This window comes from Gekko japonicus, unplaced genomic scaffold, assembly GCF_001447785.1.
Source record: "Gekko japonicus isolate JY-2015 unplaced genomic scaffold, Gekko_japonicus_V1.1 scaffold25, whole genome shotgun sequence".
NCBI classification, from domain to species: domain Eukaryota; kingdom Metazoa; phylum Chordata; class Lepidosauria; order Squamata; family Gekkonidae; genus Gekko; species Gekko japonicus.
Window position 1 is genome coordinate 1,619,255 of NW_015171502.1, and position 19,809 is coordinate 1,639,063.

At 49.6% G+C, this 19,809-nt stretch overlaps 1 protein-coding gene across 1 annotated transcript in view; it reads left to right on the plus strand.

Moving 5' to 3' along the window:
* Positions 1-5,327: 5,327 nt before the first annotated feature.
* The window catches only part of ADAM15 (ADAM metallopeptidase domain 15), a 110,385-nt gene continuing 95,903 nt past the window's right edge, over positions 5,328-19,809 (plus strand). Inside the window, exons 1-2 of the mRNA XM_015419105.1 lie at positions 5,328-5,342; positions 7,875-8,148. Coding sequence (XP_015274591.1) covers positions 5,328-5,342; positions 7,875-8,148 — 289 coding nt within the window. The remainder of the gene's footprint in view (positions 5,343-7,874; positions 8,149-19,809) is intronic.

Sequence of the window (19,809 nt, forward strand, 5' to 3'; positions counted from 1 at the left end):
GCTGCGGCCGGGTGGGGTGGCTGTGTATTCCGTTATTAAATCACTGATTTGGTTCCTTCTGCTCTTCTGGTCCTCTTGAATTGCACCGGGGGTGGGTGGGTGGGAGTGCAGGTACTGAACTTTATTTTTTAAAACTCTGTTTACTTCATTTCTACACTGGCTCTCTCCCCAATGGGGACCCAAAGCGGTCTACATCAGGTGTGTCAAACATGCAGCCCGGGGGCTGTATCAGGCCCCCGGAGGGCTTCTAATCAGGCCCGCAGTGGAACTGGCTGTCTTCTGCCTCTTCTTCCAGTTCTGCTGCTGCTGCTGCGTCATCGTAGGTTTGCAGCTGACAGAGACACACCTGAACAGCATACTCAAGATTGCAACAGCCCAGACATTTTGATGCAATAATTCAGAGCAAGAGGTGTCAGTTATCAGACCCTGTTAAATAAACAAGATATTGCAAGAGGGCTAATGTTTTAAGCATGTTTTTATTTTAAGTTAAAAAAAGATCCTTGTGTTTGTGTCCTTTATAAAGTTTATATCTCTGCTACCTGGCATTACATTTTATGACACACACGTGGCCCAGCCCAACAAGGTCTCATTTATGTCAGATCCAGCCCTCGTAACAAATGAGTTCGACACCCCTGGTCTACATTGATCTTCTTCGTGGTATCTGTGCTTCACACCATCGGTGTGAATGCTCAGATGACCACTCGAAGATCACCAGTTACTGGTAAGCAACCTGCTTTTCTCCTCCCCCTTCGTTTTATTCTCACCACAACCATGCGAGGCTGAAAGTGTGTGACTGGCCTAGGTCCGTAGCTACAGTAGGGCTCTTGGGGGCTCCGCCCCCTTTCTTAAAGGCACAGCCCCACAATAATTTCTCCTGTAAATGCTTTTTTCCAATCATTTAAAAACATTTTTAAAGGCATGAACTCCTTTAAGCAGAGTGGGGTGCTACAGTTGACTAATTCCTGCAATGAGCAAGGGGGTTGGAGTAGGTGACCTCTAGGATCTCTTCTAACATTGTGTCAAGACACTGGTCTCCTTGAAGAGAGTTTTTCTGCCCAAGTGTTAGCTTTCTGGACTACAGAAGTCATCACCCCCCCCCACCCCACGTGCCGGCTTGCTCTCAGAATTGTTGCTTTGGCTGGGAGAAGTGATTAACTTGCAGCAGTTGAGAACTGTCATCTAAAGCGGGTGACAGCTTGTTATTTAGAGATCTATCCTGGTCACAGCTTTCTATTGGCTAAATGGCTTTTCTGTCTACACTGAGAACTGCAGCCCCACCAGGAAAAAAAAATTGCCCCACAAGCCACAAAATCCTGGCTATGGGCCTGGACTGGCCTAAGGTCTCCCTGCAAGCTGCCATGGCCGAGGGGGGATTTGAACCTGGGTCTCCCAGATCCTAGGGCAGGGATCCCCAGACTTTTCCAGGCTGCAAGCCCCTTTGGAAGTCTGACATAGCATGGTGAGCAACGTTCCGCCAGGCAGTTTGGTTGAGGAGAGCAATGGTCTGGGCTGGCACGCTCACATTCCCATCTCCCCTCTTGTATCCATCTTTCCCCTCCATCCAGGGGGCAGGTGGATACTGAAATTATCCGTCATCTTGGACACAGTGCTGTTTCTCTGATGAACTGTTTTAATGTATTTTGATGTCGTTTTAATTTTCTTTCTTTTTTTTAACGGTTTATTTAGTATTGATATCATACATTGTGTCTTACATATCAAATAAAATACATTTATCCTTGCGAGTCATTTTTTTGTTGCCTCTAACCAAACATAAAACTTCTTCCATCTTTGTTCAAATATTTCGTATTCTTTTCCCTGTAGCAATACATTTAATCTATCCATCTCGGCTATTGTCAACAACATCTTGTCTATCAGTTCTTCCTTAGGAGGAATTTTTTCTCCTTTCCAGTATTTTGCTAATATAATTCTTGCTGCTGTAAAAGTATATGTTATTAGGAATTTGTTCTCACTATTGTAATTACTTGGGATCATATTTAGCAAGGCTATCTCTGGTTTCACTGGTATGACTATTCCTGTAATCTCTTTTAACATTTCATATATTGTATTCCAGTACTTTTGAACTTTACCACATCTCCACCAAACATGAATAAAGGTGCCTACATTGCATTTACATTTCCAGCAATTTTTGTTGACTTTCCCATAACACTTTGCTATCCTATCCGGTTTTAATTTTCTTGTATATAGTATTTGCCTTTGGTGTAAGCCGCTCTGAGCCCTGTTTCATGGAAGGGCAGCCTAGCAACTTGAAATAAATAAATAAATAAAACAACCGGAACACCACACTTAAAATCCTCAGTCCCTGAAGCCTTTTATGCCTCAGCGACAAGCTATCTGATACAGCACCTGATCCCACTGGAATCTGACATCTTTCTTCAGAAGGCCTGTCCTCCCGTCTGAAGTTAGGCAGGCAACAGCAAAAAGAACAGGGCCTTTTTTTTGAGGCCCCCTGCTTGTGGAATACCCTCCCCAGCAACACTTACATGGCGCTAACTTTCCTTTTACGCACCGAGTCCGAACAGTGTTATTTTCCTGAGCTTTTAATGGGTGAGCTCTTTGCTTGTTGTCATTTTAATGGTTTCTGCTGTTTTAATTGTAGCTGTGGTAGTTATTGTTTTTGGAATTTGGTTTATTTTTATTTGATGTTTTTTCTCCCTATTTAGACAGGTTGTGGCTAAGTAGCTGAGCACCCATTTTGCATGCAGAAGTTCCCATGTTCAATTTCCAGCATCTTCACTTAGAAGCTCAAGTTATATGAAAGAGTCACTGCCAGCCAGAGAAAATAACACTATGCTAGATAGACTAATAGTTAACATAAGAAGAGCCCTGCTGGATCAGACCAGTGATCCATCTAGTCCAGCATCCTATCTCATGCAGTGGCTCCAACCAAGATGACGGATAATTTCAGTATCCACCTGCCCCCTGGATGCAGTGGCTCCAACCAGTTCCCCTAGAGGGCCAACAACAGGGCAGAGAGGCTGAGGCCTTCCCCTCATCAGAACATCAGAAGAGCCCTGCTGGCTCAGACCAGTGGTTCATTTAGTCCAGCATCCTGTCTCACACAGTGGCCTCAACCGGGTTCTCTGGCGGGCCAACAACAGGGCAGAGAGGCTGAGGCCTTCCCCTCATCAGAACATCAGAAGAGCCCTGCTGGCTCAGACCAGTGGTTCATTTAGTCCAGCATCCTGTCTCACACAGTGGCCTCAACCGGGTTCTCTGGCGGGCCAACAACAGGGCAGAGAGGCTGAGGCCTTCCCCTCATCAGAACATCAGAAGAGCCCTGCTGGCTCAGACCAGTGGTTCATTTAGTCCAGCATCCTGTCTCACACAGTGGCCTCAACCGGGTTCTCTGGCGGGCCAACAACAGGGCAGAGAGGCTGAGGCCTTCCCCTCATCAGAACATCAGAAGAGCCCTGCTGGCTCAGACCAGTGGTTCATTTAGTCCAGCATCCTGTCTCACACAGTGGCCTCAACCGGGTTCTCTGGCGGGCCAACAACAGGGCAGAGAGGCTGAGGCCTTCCCCTCATCAGAACATCAGAAGAGCCCTGCTGGCTCAGACCAGTGGTTCATTTAGTCCAGCATCCTGTCTCACACAGTGGCCTCAACCGGGTTCTCTGGCGGGCCAACAACAGGGCAGAGAGGCTGAGGCCTTCCCCTCATCAGAACATCAGAAGAGCCCTGCTGGATCAGACCAGTGATGCATCTAGTCCAGCATCCTATCTCATGCAGTGGCTCCAACCAAGATGACGGATAATTTCAGTATCCACCTGCCCCCTGGATGCAGTGGCTCCAACCAGTTCCCCTAGAGGGCCAACAACAGGGCATAGATGCCGAGGCCTTCCCCAGTTGTTGCCTCCTGGCACTGGGATTCAGAGGATGACTGCCACTGAACGTGGAGGTTCCGTTTAGACCCTATGGCTAGTAGTCACCAATTGACCTCTCTCCGTCTAATCCCCTTTTAAAACCGTCACTGCATCCTCTGGCAGTGAATTCCACATTTTAATCACTCGTTGTGTAATGAAGTATTTCCTATTGTCCATCTTGAATCTACTGCCCATCAGCTTAATTGGATGCCCTCAAGTTCTGGTATTTTGGGAGAGGGAGAAAAAGTTCTCTTTGTCCACTCTCTCTACCACAAGCATAATTTTATAAACCCTGTCATGACCCACCCGTCGCTGTACCACAAGCATAATTTTATAAACCCTGTCATCCCCAAACCCCTTCCCTCCCCCCCCCCCCGTTGTCTCTTTTCTAAACTGGAAAGACTCAGAATCTTCAGCCTTTCCTCCTAGGGAAGTGCTCTAACCCCTTAAACATCTTGGTTGTCGTCTTCTGTACTTTGTCCAGCTCTGCAGTGTCCTTTTGGAGATATGGTAACCAGAACTGTACAAAGTATTCCAAATGAGGCCGCACCATAGATCTGTGGAGGGGCATTACAATATTGGCTGTTTTATTTTCATTGCCTTTCTTAATAATTCCCAGCATAGGGTTTCCCTTTTAAAAATTCAGTTGAATTCAGAATACAAATTTAACCTTTTTCACAAATTCACAAAATGGACCGCTATATTATGCAGAATTCGAAGAAGAATTGGATCTATACCGTGCCCTTCACTACCCCAAAGAGTCTTGGGGCAATTTACAATCTCCTTTCCCTTCCCCTCCCCACAAGAGACACCCTGTGAGGCAGGTGGGGCTGAGAGAGCTCTTTCAAGGACTGCCCTTGAGAGAACAGCTCTGCGAGAACTTGTGACTGACCCACGGTAGAGTAGTAATACTTTAGTATTACTGTTTGAGTACCTGCTGGGTCCACTCACCTCCTGCTTGCTGCTTGCAAGAGGGGAACTATCTGAACGTCTCTGAATGAATTTAAATCTTTGAACTTTTTACAGCAATTTCCCCACATAACTAGACATTCACCCTGCCAGTTCTGCGTGCCATTACCTCTGATTTTTTGAAAGGCCACATAATAAAATGGGGGGGGGGAGTATGAGACTTTTGAGTTGAGCCTTATTACTTAGATGTCTCAGTTTACTTTTGGTGTCTGCCCATGAACCCAGATAATTTCTTGCTATCTGTTACCAAGGATCTGACACTGTCTGTTCAGGCACAAAAAGTAGGCAATGCAATCTAGCCAATATCAGTCATTTAAAGGATGCCTCCAGCCACAGAAGTACAAAGAGGGGCCAAACTACAAGCAATTCCATGCTTTATATAAGCTCGCCAATTTAGTGGCAATGATCTAATGACCATGATTTAAACAAGTAACAAATTAATGATTTCATGATTTAATTATCATGATTTAATGACCATGATCCTGAAAAAAGTGAGGATTTAGTTCTTAGACTGGGCAAGATTGGGCAAAACGTAGATTGGGAGGGCCAGTGTGGTGTAGTGGTTAAAGTGTTTGACTAGGAAACCCGGGTTCGAATCCCCACTCTGCCACGGAAGCTTGCTGGGTGACTGTAATGTATTCATCTCCAACCGTGTGCGAGGCTAGCTCGCCACGCGGTCATGCGAAGCCTCAGAGCTTTGCTCCGAGAGACAATGGGCCAAGCGGATCCTAGCCAGCACCAATCGGAGAGCTGGGGTCTTAGCCAGGACCTATGGAACTCTCGGCCACTGTAAATACCCTATCACGGTTGTGGGGGGGTGTCATGGGTGTGGGTGTCATGCAAATGAAAGCTGGCCTGTGAGCCAGGGTTCCTTGTCTTGTTCTCAACTTGAAATAAACGTATGAGCTGAAATCACTGAATCAGTCCCAGTACTTTTCAGTGACCCTGGGCGAATCACACACTCTCAGCCCAACCAACCTCACAGGGTTGTTGTGAGGATAAAACAGAGAAGAGGAGAACGATGTAAGCCACTTTGGATCGCCATTGGGGAGGAAAGGTAAAGGTAAAAGGTTCCCTTGCTCGAAAGCCAGTCGAGTCCGACTCTAGGGTTGCGGTGCTCATCTCCGTTTCAAAGCCGAAGAGCCAGCGCTGTCCGAAGACGTTTCCGTGGTCATGTGGCCGGCATGACTAAACACCAAGGCGCACGGAACGCTGTTACCCTCCCACCAAAGTGGTACCTATTTATCTACTTGCAATGTCTTGCTTTCAAACTGCTAGGTTGGCAGGAGCTGGAATTTGAGACGGGAGCTCACTCCATCATGCGGCACCCGGGTCTCGAACTGCTGAACTACTGACCTTCCACAGCCTGCAGTTCAGCATCTTAACCTCTTGAGCTACTGCAGCTCCATGGGGGAGGAAAGCAAGATATAAATAAATAAATCTCCTTTTCTCACAATACAAGAACTCGTGGGCACTCAATGAAACTGCTGAGCAGTAGGGTTAGAACGTATAACAGGAAGTACTTCTTCACCCAAAGAGTGATTGACACATGGAATTCACTGCCACAGGAGGTGGTGGCAGCTACAAGCATGGACAGCTTCAAGAGGGAATTAGATAAACATCTGGAGCAGAGGTCCTTCAGTGGCTTTTAGCCACAAGGTATAGAGAGGAACTCTCAGTCTGGGGCAAGTGATGCTCTGTATTCTTGGTGCTTGGAGTGGGGGGCAACAGTGGAAGGGCTTCTAGTGTCTTGGCGCTGCTGGTGGATCTCCTGATGGCACCTGGTATTTTTGGCCACTGTGTGACAGAGTGTTGGACTGGATGGGCCACTGGCCTGATCCGACATTGGCTTCTCTTTTGTTCTTAGGTTTATTTAACTATTGCATCCTGCAGTGACCACAAGGCTACTCTACCCCCATGGTGCTTTGCGCCAGACCAGCTTCACCAGGAAACATCGAGGTGACATTGAGGTGATCCGATCAGGGGCTCACCTGGCCTGGAACTTTAAGAAGATACCTTTCCCTGGCTGGTACACCCTGGAGAGCCAGTTTGGTCTCATGGTTAGGAGCGTGGACTCTAATCTAGGAGAACGGGGTTTGATTCCCCACTCTTCCACATGCAGCTGCTGGTGTGGCCTTGGGTCAGTCACAAGTTCTTTCAGAGCTGTTCTCTCAGGAGCAGACCTCGAAAGAGCTCTCTCAGCCCCACCTACCTCACAAGGTCTCCGTTGTGGGGAGGGGAAGGAGATTGTAAGTGGCTCTGAGACTCCTTCGGGTAGTGAAGGGCGGGGTAGAAATCCAATCTCTTCTTCTTCAGCCCTGTTAAAGACTGTGGCGGCAATGCTTCCGACACGAAATGTGCTCCAGAAAAGCTAAGCACGATTTTAAAAACTGCAGGTGCAGGAGGAGGAGGGTGGGACCTCGCAGGGATCATGGGCGGAGCTGGGCCAAATCTCGAATCTGGTCTAACAGGTTCACGAAATGGTAATGGAAGAGGCCGAAAACTGGCTCGGCTTCAGACCGGCGTTGCTGAATCCTCGTCCTCCCCCCCCCCTTTTGGGGGCAACAAGCCAAAATGCCACGCCTGGCCTCGCCTCTGCCCCCCTTCCCCTCCCCGCAGAGAAATCCCGGTGCCCCACCAGGGCAGGGCCTTTCGGAAGCGACTCCGCTTTGGCTCCGCTTCTTCGGGGCTGGGCGGAGCAGGGGCGGCGCCTTCCCCCGCCACGGGCTCCCCTGGTTGGGCGCGGCCGGGAGCTGGCAGCCGCAGGCCGGTCGAGCGCGCTTGGCCGGGACTTGGCACGGCTCCGGCGGGCGGCGGCTGGAGGAAGGTCGGGTCGGGCCGGGCAGGAAGTTCCCGGGCGGGCCCGAGGCAGCTGGTTGCTGCGCTGCAATGCGAGGCGGGCCGGAGAAGGCGGGAGGAGGGCGGAGGAGGCGCTGGCGGCGGCTGGGCCGGGCTGGAGCGGAGCGGAGCGGGGGGGGCCCGCCTCTTCTTCTTCTTGGCCCCGGCTCGGGGGAGGGATTTAGGCCGGGCTTCGGCGGCCGCCCTCGCTGCTGCTGCCGCTGCTGCTCCTTCGGCGCCAGGCTGCTCCGAGCTCGGGAGCCCTCCCCTGCGGACGCCCCGGCAAGGACGCGGCCACCTCTCCGGAGCCGGCGGCGCGCCAAGGCGCAGCGCCTTTCCGCAGCGCCGGGGGAGGCATGAGGCTGCTCTGGGGGCTCGGCGTGCTGCTCGCTTGCTTCGGAGCCGGAGAGCCCGCAGGGAGGAAGGAGCGCGGGAGGGTCCGCGGAGCCCACGCCACGGGTGAGTCTCGGCTCCCTCCTCCCCGGCCTCGAGCCTTTTCGGGAAGCAGCACGCGTGTTTTGTGGTTCACACGTTACTTCGGGGGGGGGGTGGCGGACACGGGCAGACTTGGGAGTGTGCGCGGTGATCGGTGGGCCCTTCCGCCTTTCTCCGAGGAGCTCGGGGCGGCATACGCAGGGTCCCCTCCAGTGTTCCCTCTAAGCTGAGTTAGTGTGAGCTAGCTCACAGTTTTTTAGCCTCTGGCTCACACATTCTTGTCTTAGCTCAGGAAAAACGCCTCCGGAGCAAACTAATTTACGCAGTAACCAAATCGCTTGCTCACAACTATAAAGCCAGTAGCTCACAAAATAGATTTTTTGCTCACAAGGCTCCACAGCTTAGAGGGAACATTGGTCCCCTCCCTCCCTCTCTGCTTTATCTTCACAACCGCCCTGCGAGGTAGGTTAGGCTGGCCCAGGGTCACCTAGGAATGTTTGGGACAGAGTATGAATTTGAACCCGGGTCTCCCAGGTTCTAGTCCGCTACTGTAACCCGCGACACCAGGCTGCTCCTTTACGGAATCTAAGGGAGGGGCCGTGGCTCAGTGGTAGAGCATCTGCTCGACATGCAGTTTGAATGCCGGGCATCTCCAGTTGGAAGGACCAGGTAGAAGGTGATGGGAAAGCCCTCTGCCTGAGACCCTGGAGAGCTGTTGACAGTCAGAGCGGGAGCCGTGGCTCAGTGGAAAAGTCACTGCTTGGCATACAGAAGTTCCCCGGTTCAATCTTTGGCATCTCCAGTTAAAAGATGATGTGAGAGACCCTGAAGAGCCACTCCCAGTCCAAGTAGACAAGGCTGACCTTGAGGGACTGAGGGTCTGACTCATGTGTTCCTGTGGACTCCTAAGTAAGCATTCGCAAGGCAACAGAGAACTTGATTGATGCCAAGGTGGAGCCCTGGTGCTGGTTTCCAGTGGCAGGGATTAACTCTGTACTGTATGATGTCAGAAGAGACGAATGTGCTGCTGAGCATGTGCAGGGTGCATTTTTTTTTGCATTGGAGTAAACTGCAGATAGCATCTACCTGACAATTCTGAGTGGGTTTCTGGATGCAGGGGTTGTCTTGCTGAATCGATCTTGGCAAACAGAAACACCTTCTGCCTGCTCCCCCTCATATTAGTCCCTGAATTTCCACTGGCCTGTCAAAAGCCCCAAATGTTTCCTGGGAGGTCAGTCCCCTTGAATTCAACAGGCTGATAAGCAGAATTGTGAGGGACTGCAGCCTTTGGTGTCAGCCTGAATAATAGCGTCATGTGTGAACGCTGCAAACGAGTGTTTGAAAAATGTGCTCATTCCTCTTGAGAGCAGGTACGGCCTGCTTCCATTTCGGATTGGGATCCAAATGCTCAGCATTTGGCAGGTCAGGGATTAATTCTTCAGCATCACAGCCCTGATGGAAACCTCTCCTGCCGATCCTCTTTGAGGCTCAATTCGACATGGGAAGATGTAGTAGAACCAAGTTTGAGTCCAGTGGCACCTATAAGACCAACAGTGTGAGCTTTCCTGTGCGCACACTCTTCCTCAGACGCATTGACGTGGACGTTAACAGTCCAGACATAGAGGCAGACGGTGGACAGCAGATTAGCATACAACATAATGAAGATGTTTTAACAGATGCAAAGACCAAACAGGAATAATAAGTTAAGTTTATATGGTCACCATTTGTTTGGATTTAATTACGGGGGGGGACGCAGTTGAGCAAATAAATATGTCGAAATAGGAGACTAATGTGTAAATGTATCCTTAATTGTGGAATGCTAAGAGTAAACAACTGAGATCCTGTCCTTATACTCCATTCATCTCCTCTCGGTAACTAACGTCCCTTTCTTTGAGGTGGGGTGAATGGTTGTCCAGTGTTATGTCTCCTCTGTCACCAAATCAGTGAGATACATTCCAATATTCATTGCATTACATTACAATCACTATTCTAATCTATTATTCCTAATAAGAAATACACTAAAATATAGCCCTTCTTTGTGCATATACCAAAGACTGAAAGGACTGGATGAGTTTAGCTTATGTAGTGAGATAAGAAACCAATATCCCTGTTAAGTCTGGGGGGTGGGGTTGTTCTGAGTATTGTAAAGGTAAAGGTTCCCTTGCTCGAAAGCCAGTCGAATCCGACTCTAGTGTTGCAGTGCTCATCTCCGTTTCCAAGCCGAAGAGCCAGCGCTGTCCGAAGACGTTTCCGTGGTCATGTGGCCGGCATGACTAAACACCAAGGTGCACGGAACGCTGTTCCCTTCCCACCGAAGTGGTCCCTATTTATCTACTTGCAATTTCTTGCTTTCGAACTGCTAGGTTGGCAGGAGCTGGAACCAGAGATGGGAGCTCACTCCATCATGCGGCACCCGGGTCTCGAACTGCTGAACTCCTGACCTTCCACAGCCTGCAGTTCAGCGTCTTAACCACTTGAGCCACCGCAGCTCCCTGAGTATTGTAATACCTTGTAATTCAGCAGTTTCCCTTTCCAGTCTGTTCGTAGAAGGTTGAAGTGTTCTCCTGCGGGTTTCTCAGTCTTGTGATTCTTGATATCAGATTTGTCCTAAACTCATTTGTGCTAAACTCATTTGCTTCCCATTTTTTATTATTTCGACTGACAAGGTGGCTCTCTGGGGTAACAGGCCTGAATAAACGGATCTCGACCTCCCAGGATTCCTAGGTTCTGTCTCCAGTTACTAGAACAGGGTTGGGATGAAGCCGGTTCCTGGTTCCCAGCTTCCCGTCTGCACAGAACTAAATCTGAAATGTGCTCCTGCCTGCACCCAAAACACGGGTGAATACTCCAAGAGAGTTCTATGCTGGGAAATCCAGGCATGTTATTTGCTCCTGAAAAGCAGCAGCTGTGTGGTGAACTGCTGACATGGATCGGGGCCATGGAACACGGAAGGGGGTGGTTTTGCTTTTTCGTGTTATGCCATTTCACTGATTGGAGATCCCCCCCTCCCCCCCCCCAGTAACTTTAGTAGGGAAAAAGACAGGCTTCTCTCCTGTGCCTGTCTTTTTCCCACCTACAAGGGCTTACGCCACTCTGGAGGCCATTTTGGATTGGAGAAAAAGTGCTGGGGTAGAGTTAACCTTTACCTGGTGTAGACTGACACCCCCCCCCCCTTGCTAAGTCAGGCCTAACGCCACCTTGGGAGCTCCAATTTTGATCCTCCAATTTTGTGCATAATTTGGCCCTCCGCTGTAACGTAGCTCCCGTGTAAAGCTGTCTGGGGTGAATGTCAAAACAACTTCTGGAGATGGCAAGAACTTTGTATCATTGTTTGCCGGCCCCCTTGAAAGAGTTTCTAAACTTGGCTCACTTCCTCTCTCGGGGCCGCTTCGAAGCTGGTCGCGGCCCGAGAGGGGAGCTTGTGTGTGTTTTACATAGGAACGGGCTCTGCTCACGCGGTGTATCTCAAACATACGCGCCCACCTGTGCCGGCAAAGCTTTGTGTGCGCCAAGCTGTCCCGAGTGGTCTGTCTTTCCGAGGTAGAAAAGGCCCCTGCCGTTTAAGCCGCTAAGCCTTTTAAACGTTAGTTCAGTCGTGGCTCCGCGCGGAAAGCCACAAACGGGGGAAGTCCTTTCTCCTCTGTCTGAAGAAGCAACATACCGTGGAATGCACTTCCGACTGTGTGCAGAATCCGACCAGAGAGGAAGTCCACAGGCAGGGCATGAAGATAGCAGGCCTTCTTCTGTCCAGTTCAGAGGTAGACTGCGTCTGAGTGTGGAGGCTCCGTGTCACCACATTGTTAACTCAATTAATTGATCTGGAATAATTGGGATCCCCCCCCCCCAACTAAACCTGCAGGCTGTGGAAGGGCAGTAGTTCAGCAGTTCGAGACCCGGGTGCCGCAAGATGGAGTGAGCGCCCGTCTCTAGTTCCAGCTCCTGCCAACCTAGCAGTTCGAAAGCAAGAAATTGCAAGTAGATAAATAGGCACCGCTTCGGTAGGAAGGTAACAGCTTTCCGTGCGCCTTGGTGTTTAGTCATGCCGGCCACATGACCACGGAAACGTCTTCTGACAGCGCTGGCTCTTCGGCTTTGAAATGGAGATGAGCACCGCAACCCTAGAGTCGGATTCGACTGGCTTTCGAGCAAGGGAACCTTTACCTTTACCTTTTACAACAACTAAACAGACATCTACCGGTACTTGTTACAGCCAGAACTCTGCGTGTGCCAAAAAGGCACCCCCTCCCTTTCTTGCCTCTCCAGAAAGGCCAGAATGAGTGGCATCAACCAAGAACTTTGCTGAATGAATCCAAGGGCCCCTTCAGCATCCTGTATCCCACAACAGTCGGCCAGGTGACCACGTTGGGGTCAGGAAGCAATTTTCTCCCGGCCAGTTTGGTTAGAGATCCTGGAGGGTTCTTTTGGTCATCTTCTGGACGTGGAACAGTGGTCACTGGGGGAATGTGGGGGAGGTATTTGTTGAATTTTCTACATTGTGTAGGGCAGTGTTGTCAAACTCATTTGTTACGAGGGCCGGATCTGACATACATGTCACTATGTCGGGCCGGGCCATGTGTGCCAGAAAACATAATGCCGGGGACCAGAGATAGAAACTGTATAAAGGACAGCAGCTGCTAAGCTCCGTGTTGATGTATCATCACTGCAAGGCCCCATGGGCTGGGGCTGTGAGGGGGATGCAGAGGAAAACCCACACGGGCGGACTGGAGAGACAGCAGTGCAGCACTGAGCAGATGTTCCCGCACTGCTTGACTGCTGCCGATGATGAGGTTGTTCTGCCATGCTGAAGCCACAATCGGAGTGGCTCCGCCCCCTCCTCCCAAACAGTCTCCTGTTCCCTCCCTTGCACTAGTTGCTCGCGGGCCGTATAAGAGCCCTGCCGGGCCTTATGTTTGACACCCCTGGTGTAGGGGGTTGGACTAGTTGACCCTGGAGGTCCCTTCCAACTCTGATTCTGGGGAGCCCATGGGGCAGCAGCCCCCTCCCGTTCCAGCATCTGTTACTCAAAGGTACACTGCCTCTGAACATGGAAGCTCTGTTCACCTCCATTAGCCACTGGGAAGCCTCTCCTCTGCAATCTTGTTTAATTTATTGGTATGATAGCCATCCTTGTGGTAGTGAATTCCGTAGGCTAATGTGATACCTTCGTCTCCTATGCACACAGGTGGGGTATTTTAGTCAGCGTGTGCCCCGCGTGGGTCCTCGATAGGGAAACATTACGGGAAGCGTGTGGCCCCTTCAGATCAAGAAAGTGTTTCTGTATCGCTTTGTCATACGCTGCTCACGTGGAATTCTCCCTCTGTAGTGCGATAGATTACTATTATGTCCATTTTGCACCCTGGGGGACTGAGAATTGGAAAAGAGACAGTGTGCCTCTTCCCATAATGCACCGTTTATGAGATTCACAATTTATGCAAATGGATGTTGATTTCAGCCGCTTTAAAAGGGAACACAACAAAGTCACAGTGGAGGAGAAGCCATTGTGCAGAGGTGAAGTCATGAATGCAGTAAGAGCATACGAACATAAGAAGAGCCCTGTCTCACACAGTGACCAGCCTCTGGAGGGCCAACAACAGGGCAGAGAGGCCGAGGCCTTCCCCTCATAAGGACATCAGAAGAGCCCTGCTGGATCAGACCAGTGAGGGTCCATCTAGTCCAGCATCCTGTCTCACACAGTGGCCTCAACCAGTTCCTCTGGAGAGCCAACAACAGGGCAGAGAGGCAGAGGCTTTCCCCTCATAAGAACATCAGAAGAGTCCTGCTGGGTCAGACCAGTGAGGCTCCATCTAGTCCAGCATCCTGTCTCACACAGTGGCCTCAACCAGTTCCTCTGGAGGTCCAGCAACAGGGCATAGAGGCCGAGGCCTTCCCCTCATAAGAGCATCAGAAGAGCCCTGCTGGATCAGACCAGTGAGGGTCCATCTAGTCCAGCATCCTGTCTCACACAGTGGCCTCAACTACTTTCTCTGGAGGGCCAACAACAGGGAATAGAGACCAAGGCCTTCCCCGGATAAGAACAAAAGAAGAGCCCTGCTGGATGAAACCAGTGGCCCACCTAGTCTAGCATCCTGTCTCAAACAGTGGCCAGCCAGTTCTTCTCAAGGGTCAACAATAGGGCCGAGGGGCTGAGGCCTTCCCCTGATGTTGCCTTCTGGCTCTGGGATTCAGAGGATTAATGCCTCTGAATGTGGAGGTTCCTTTCAGTCACCATAGCTAGTAGCCAGTGATAGACTTATCCTCCATGAATCTAATCCCCTTTTAACGGTATATGTTCCAGTGGCCGTCACAGCATCTTCTGGCAGCAAGTTCCACATTTTAATCACTCTCTGTGTAAAGTAGTATTTCCTTTTGTCAGTCCTGAACCTACTGCCCATCAGCTTCACTGGATGCCCTCAAGTTCTAGTATTGTGGGAGGGGGGGGGAATTATCTTTGTCAGCTATCTCCACTTCATGCATAATTGTATAAACCTATCATGTCCCCCCTTAGTCGTATCTTTTTCTAAACTGAAAAGTCCCGCACTCTTCAGCCATTCCTCATGAGGGAGGTGCTCCAACCGCTTAATCGTCTTGGTTGCCCCCCCCCCCCGTACTTTTTCCCGCTCTGTGATGTCCTTTTGGAGAGACGGTGACCAGAACTGCACACAGTGTTCCAAATGAGGCCGCACCGTAGATCTATGCAGGGGCATTACAATAGAGGCAGTTTTATTCTCAATCCATTTCCTGATAACCCCTCTATACATGAACACATGGAGCTGCCTTATACTGAATCAGATCCTTAGTCCGTCAAAGTATTGTCTGCTCAGATTAGCAGCAGCTCTCCAGGGTCTCAGGCAGAGGTCTTTCCTAGAGATGTAAAATTTCTGGAAATTTTGAAGCTCGGAAAAAAACCCGTTTTTTTTCCGGGGGGAAACGGAAATTTTCGGAAAAATGGAAAAAAATGCTACATTAGCATTTCTTTTGACTTTTCTAGATTGAAAGTCATTCTGTTACTTTAAGAAAATAAAATATGACTATGGACATTTTTACTTGGCATGAAATTATCACAACTAGCATATTAAAATATAGTGTATCCAAACAATTATTACAATCAGAATAACCACCCACATGCAAAAACAAAACTGAAACTTTTTTATTTTCTTCTGACAATCGTGCCTCCTAAAGGAAGAAATGCATCTTGTTCTTGCATTGGAGAGTTCAGTTTGTAACCTAGGACTTACTTGTCCTCAGTGCACAGAAATTAGATCAATCTGATACCATATATATATATATTAGAAATGATTTGGAAAATATTTGAACACCTTGTCTTAAAATATTTTATTAATCATGTTAAAATAAAACGTTCCATAATCAAATTTTTTTCTTTTCTTTTCTTTTTTCAATTTTTCCAATTTTTTGGAAAAAAACAAAAAGGCTTCAGGAAAAAACTGGGGGGGGGGGGGGAAACGGTTTTTTTCTGAATTTTTCCGGTTTTTTTCAGGGCCTTCACATCTCTAGTCTTTCCCATCACCTACTGCCTGGTCCTTTCTTTGGGAGGCTGGGGATTGAACCTGGGACTGTCTGCGTGCAAAGCAGAGGCTGTTCTACCAAGCCACAGCCTTTTCCATGAGGGAAGTCAATTGCTCTGTGTCTGGGCCTCTTGGGGGCATTTGGATTGGCTGCTCTGGGAAGCCAGGTACCTCTGGATCTTGATAGACCTTTGGTCTGACTCCACAGGACTCTGACGTTCTAGCGGAAGGGCGAATTCTCAGCCAAGGAAGGGATTTGTACCTGGGGCGAATACAGGCGTGAAGATAAGCGGGTTAGCGGAGGCCTCTTCACTCCCAGTGAAAACCTGGGTTCCTCCCGGCTTCACAACTGAAATGGCAGCAACGAGTGGTTCAGCTATCAGTTAATCTCCTTCCCCGATTCAGATGGGCTACCGGCCTTTTGGGGCTTCTGAAAGCACTGCACGTCTCTTTGTTTTTAAAACATTTCCAAGTCTGAGAGCCAGTTTGGTGTAGTGGTTAAGTGTGCAGACTCTAATCTGGGAGAACCGAGTTTGATTCCCCACTCCTCCACTTGCACCTGCTGGATGACCTTGGGCAAGCCGTAGTTCTGGCACAGCTGTTCTTGAAAAAGAGCAGTTTCTGTCAGAGCTCCCTCAGCCCCACCTACTTCACAGGGTGTCTGTTGTGGGGAGGGGAAGGGAAAGGAGTTTGTAAGCCACTCTGAGACTCCTTTGGGTACTGAAGGGCAGGATATAAATCCAATCCCCTCCTCCTCCTCCTCCTCTCTTCTTCTCGCTTCTTCCTCTTCTCTCTTCTTAAAATGTGTTTGAAAGCAGTTGCCTAACTGCTCTGGAGATGGGAGAGTGTCTCTTTGTGTGTGTGTGTGTCTCTCTCTCTCTATTCACTTGGGTTTGTGGTGGCACAGGTGCTAGCCAGTCAGCACCATTCCTTATCACTTGCTTCTTCAAGCACACCGAGTTCTTCTCTTCTCAGCCCTGCAAAGGAGAGTTATGCTTGGACTGAGTGTGGTGGGGGGACGCTTGCAAGTTACCCCCCTCCCTCTTTGCTGTGTCTGATCTTGTCACAGTCTTTCTGACCCACATAGACCTGCATCTTTATCGCCCGGTCCAAACCGATTCTTCCGTCTAGTGCGGTGCTTCTCAGGCCAAGTTCAGCAGACCACTTGTGAGCGGAATATGGGCGCCAGACAACTCCCAGCATCCTCTGCAACACGCAAACAAGCCAGTGCAGATCCTTACCATTTTGATAGGCTGGTAAACATTTTTGGTGGGCTACAGGGGTGGCTGGCCCAGACTAGCTGGATCTCAGAACCTAAGCAGGGTTGGCCCTGTCTAGTACTTGGATGAGAGACCACAGAGGAAGTCCAGGGTTGTTATGCAGAGGCAGCCAGTTTGTTGTAGTGGTTAAAGAGCACGGACTCTAATCTGGGAGAACCGGGTTTGATTCCATGCTCCTCCACGTGCAGCTGCTGGTGTGACCTTGGGTCAGTCGCAAGTTCTCTCAGAACTGTTCTCTCATGAGCAGTTCTCGGGAGAGCTCTCTCAGCCCCACCTACCTCACAGGGTGTCAGTTGTGGGGAGGGGAAGGGAAAGGAGATTGTGAGCCGCTCTGAGACACCTTTGGGTAGTGAAGGGTGGGGTATAAATCCAATTTCTTCCTTCTCCTCTGTGGCAAACCACCTCTGAACGTCTCTTCCATTAAAACCCCTTACGGGTTGCCATAAGTTGGCTGCCACTTTATGGTGCTTTCTACCACCACGGTGGGAGGCTGGAATTCCGGAGCCGGTTTTTAGCTTTGTTAAAGATGTGGCTAGCTGGAATGGGTGTGGGGGCATCGACGACTTATTTGTGGGCTAGAAAGCAAAAACAAAGCAACCCACCCTCCCCCAAACCAAGTACCAGGATAACCCTAGCTCTGCCCATAAAAGCTTAGTTTCACCAGGGACCAAAACAGTAGAGTTGGCCATGGCTCAGTGGTAGAGCATCTGTTTGGCACGTAGGAGGTCCCAGGTTCAATCCACGACATCTCCATTTGAAAGGGCCAGGCAGTAGGTGATGGGAAAGACCTCTGCCTGAGACCCTGGAGAGCCGCTGCCGGTCTGAGTGGACAATATTGACCTTGATGGAGCAATAGTCTGATGTGGTCTACTGGTGCTTTGGGGTGGTGTCAGACCCCCAAAGCAGGAGAACAAACCCACGTTCCAAAGAAGTAAGATTTATTTCCAAAGCATGGTTGATCATGAACATACAGAGAATTGTCCAGAATGACTACAATACACAGGGGCAGTATAATATAGGAACTTCAAACTTGGTTAACCCAATGGGCTAAACTCCCTCGCAAGGGAGTTGATTAGAAAAGGCGCGAAGCAGCCTGAGAACTCCAACTGCTCATACCATAAACACAAGCTCAGTTCACACGGGAATCTAATTAAGCAAGGCAAGAAGACATAACACTCCAACGTCCACCTGTAGGAGAAGCTTGGCAGTTACAGTCGCATACCAGAAGAGAATAACACGGGGAGGGAGGGAAGAGGGACACATCCCAGAGAAATGGCAGCTCACTGACATACTGCCCACCCGAAAATACCACTTACCCACCGTCTCCCGGCCTGGGCGGGAGATCTCCCGGTTTGCCCGGGAGACCTCCAGGTTTGCCCGGGAACTTCTTGTGAAACGCCCGAACATGATAAGGGGCCCGAATATCCCCTTCTTCCACCCATTCGCGGTGCTGGGGACCGAAATCAACCCATTCCACAAGATACCACAGTTTACCACGTTTGAGCCGGGAATCAAGAATGCCAGAAATTTCATAATGTTCCTGGCCGTCCACCAAAACAGGAGGTGGTTGAACATTACTGTCCCTCCATTGACATTGACCAGTATCTTTTTTCAACAAACTGACATGGAATACAGAATGTAAAGATTGTAAGTTTTTAGACAAAAGTACATCAACAGCCACACCATTCAACACTTTGCGAACCTTGAATGGACCAATGTATTTCCAACCCAGTTTTTTACTGGGACGTAACATTTTAATGTTTTTTGTGGAAACATAAACCGAATCACCAGGTTTGATATCCCATTCTTTAGCCCTATGTTTATCAGCTTGCACTTTATATTTTTCTTTAGCCAAATCAAGAGTGTGACACAGTAGAGGCCAAGCTGATTGTAGAGACTGGCACCACGAGTCCGCATCAGAATGGGGTTTGGAGTCATCCCCCGACCTGTCAAGAAAAGGGAGAGGAGGGCTATCGTATCCAAATACAGCCTTAAAAGGAGACATACCAATGGAAGAATGAACCGTATTGTTATAACAATATTCTGCTAAGGGGAGCAAGTCACACCAATCAGATTGTTGATAGTTTGTGAAACAACGCAAATATTGTTCCAAGGTTTGATTAAGACGTTCTGTTTGTCCGTCAGTCTCGGGATGGTAAGCGCTGCTCAATCCCTGCTCCACCCCCATGAGAGACAACAATTCCCGCCAGAATTTAGAAACAAATTGGGTCCCCCTGTCTGAAATGACCTTGGCAGGCAAAAGATGGAGGCGGACCACATTACCGAAGAAGGCTTTAGCCAAAGCCTGAGCAGTGGGCAAGCTAGGGAACGGTACAAAATGAGCTTGCTTAGAGAACAAATCAACCACAATCCAAATCACTGTTTTCCCTTTGCTGGGAGGCAAGTCAGTGATGAAATCCATAGAAACCACTTCCCATGGCCTGGAAGGGGTGGGGAGAGGATGAAGGAGTCCAGCCGGCTTCCCCCGTTGGGGCTTGGACAGTGCGCAGGTCTGACAAGAGCGTACGAACTCCAGAAGATCTTTGCGCATGTGTGGCCACCAGAACTGTCTGCGTAGGAGTTGGAGAGATTTGACGAAACACCAGTGGCCCGACAGTTTGGAGCCATGCGCAGAGTGCAGGATGTCCCTGCGAAGAGAAATTGGGACATAAAGCCGGTGGCTGGAGTAAACAAACCCCTCGGGGTCGCGCACACAGTCAGGAAAGGCACGAATCACAGTCTCATCCTCACTGGAGAAGGCAGAACGGTATTTAGCTTTCCAATCCCCCTCAGGAGGGGGGGGTGGACTTGCGGCCACCGAAGAACTCAGAGGCGTGGGAAGCTTCCTAGCCCCTCCCAGTTGCTTTGGAGTGAACACTGAG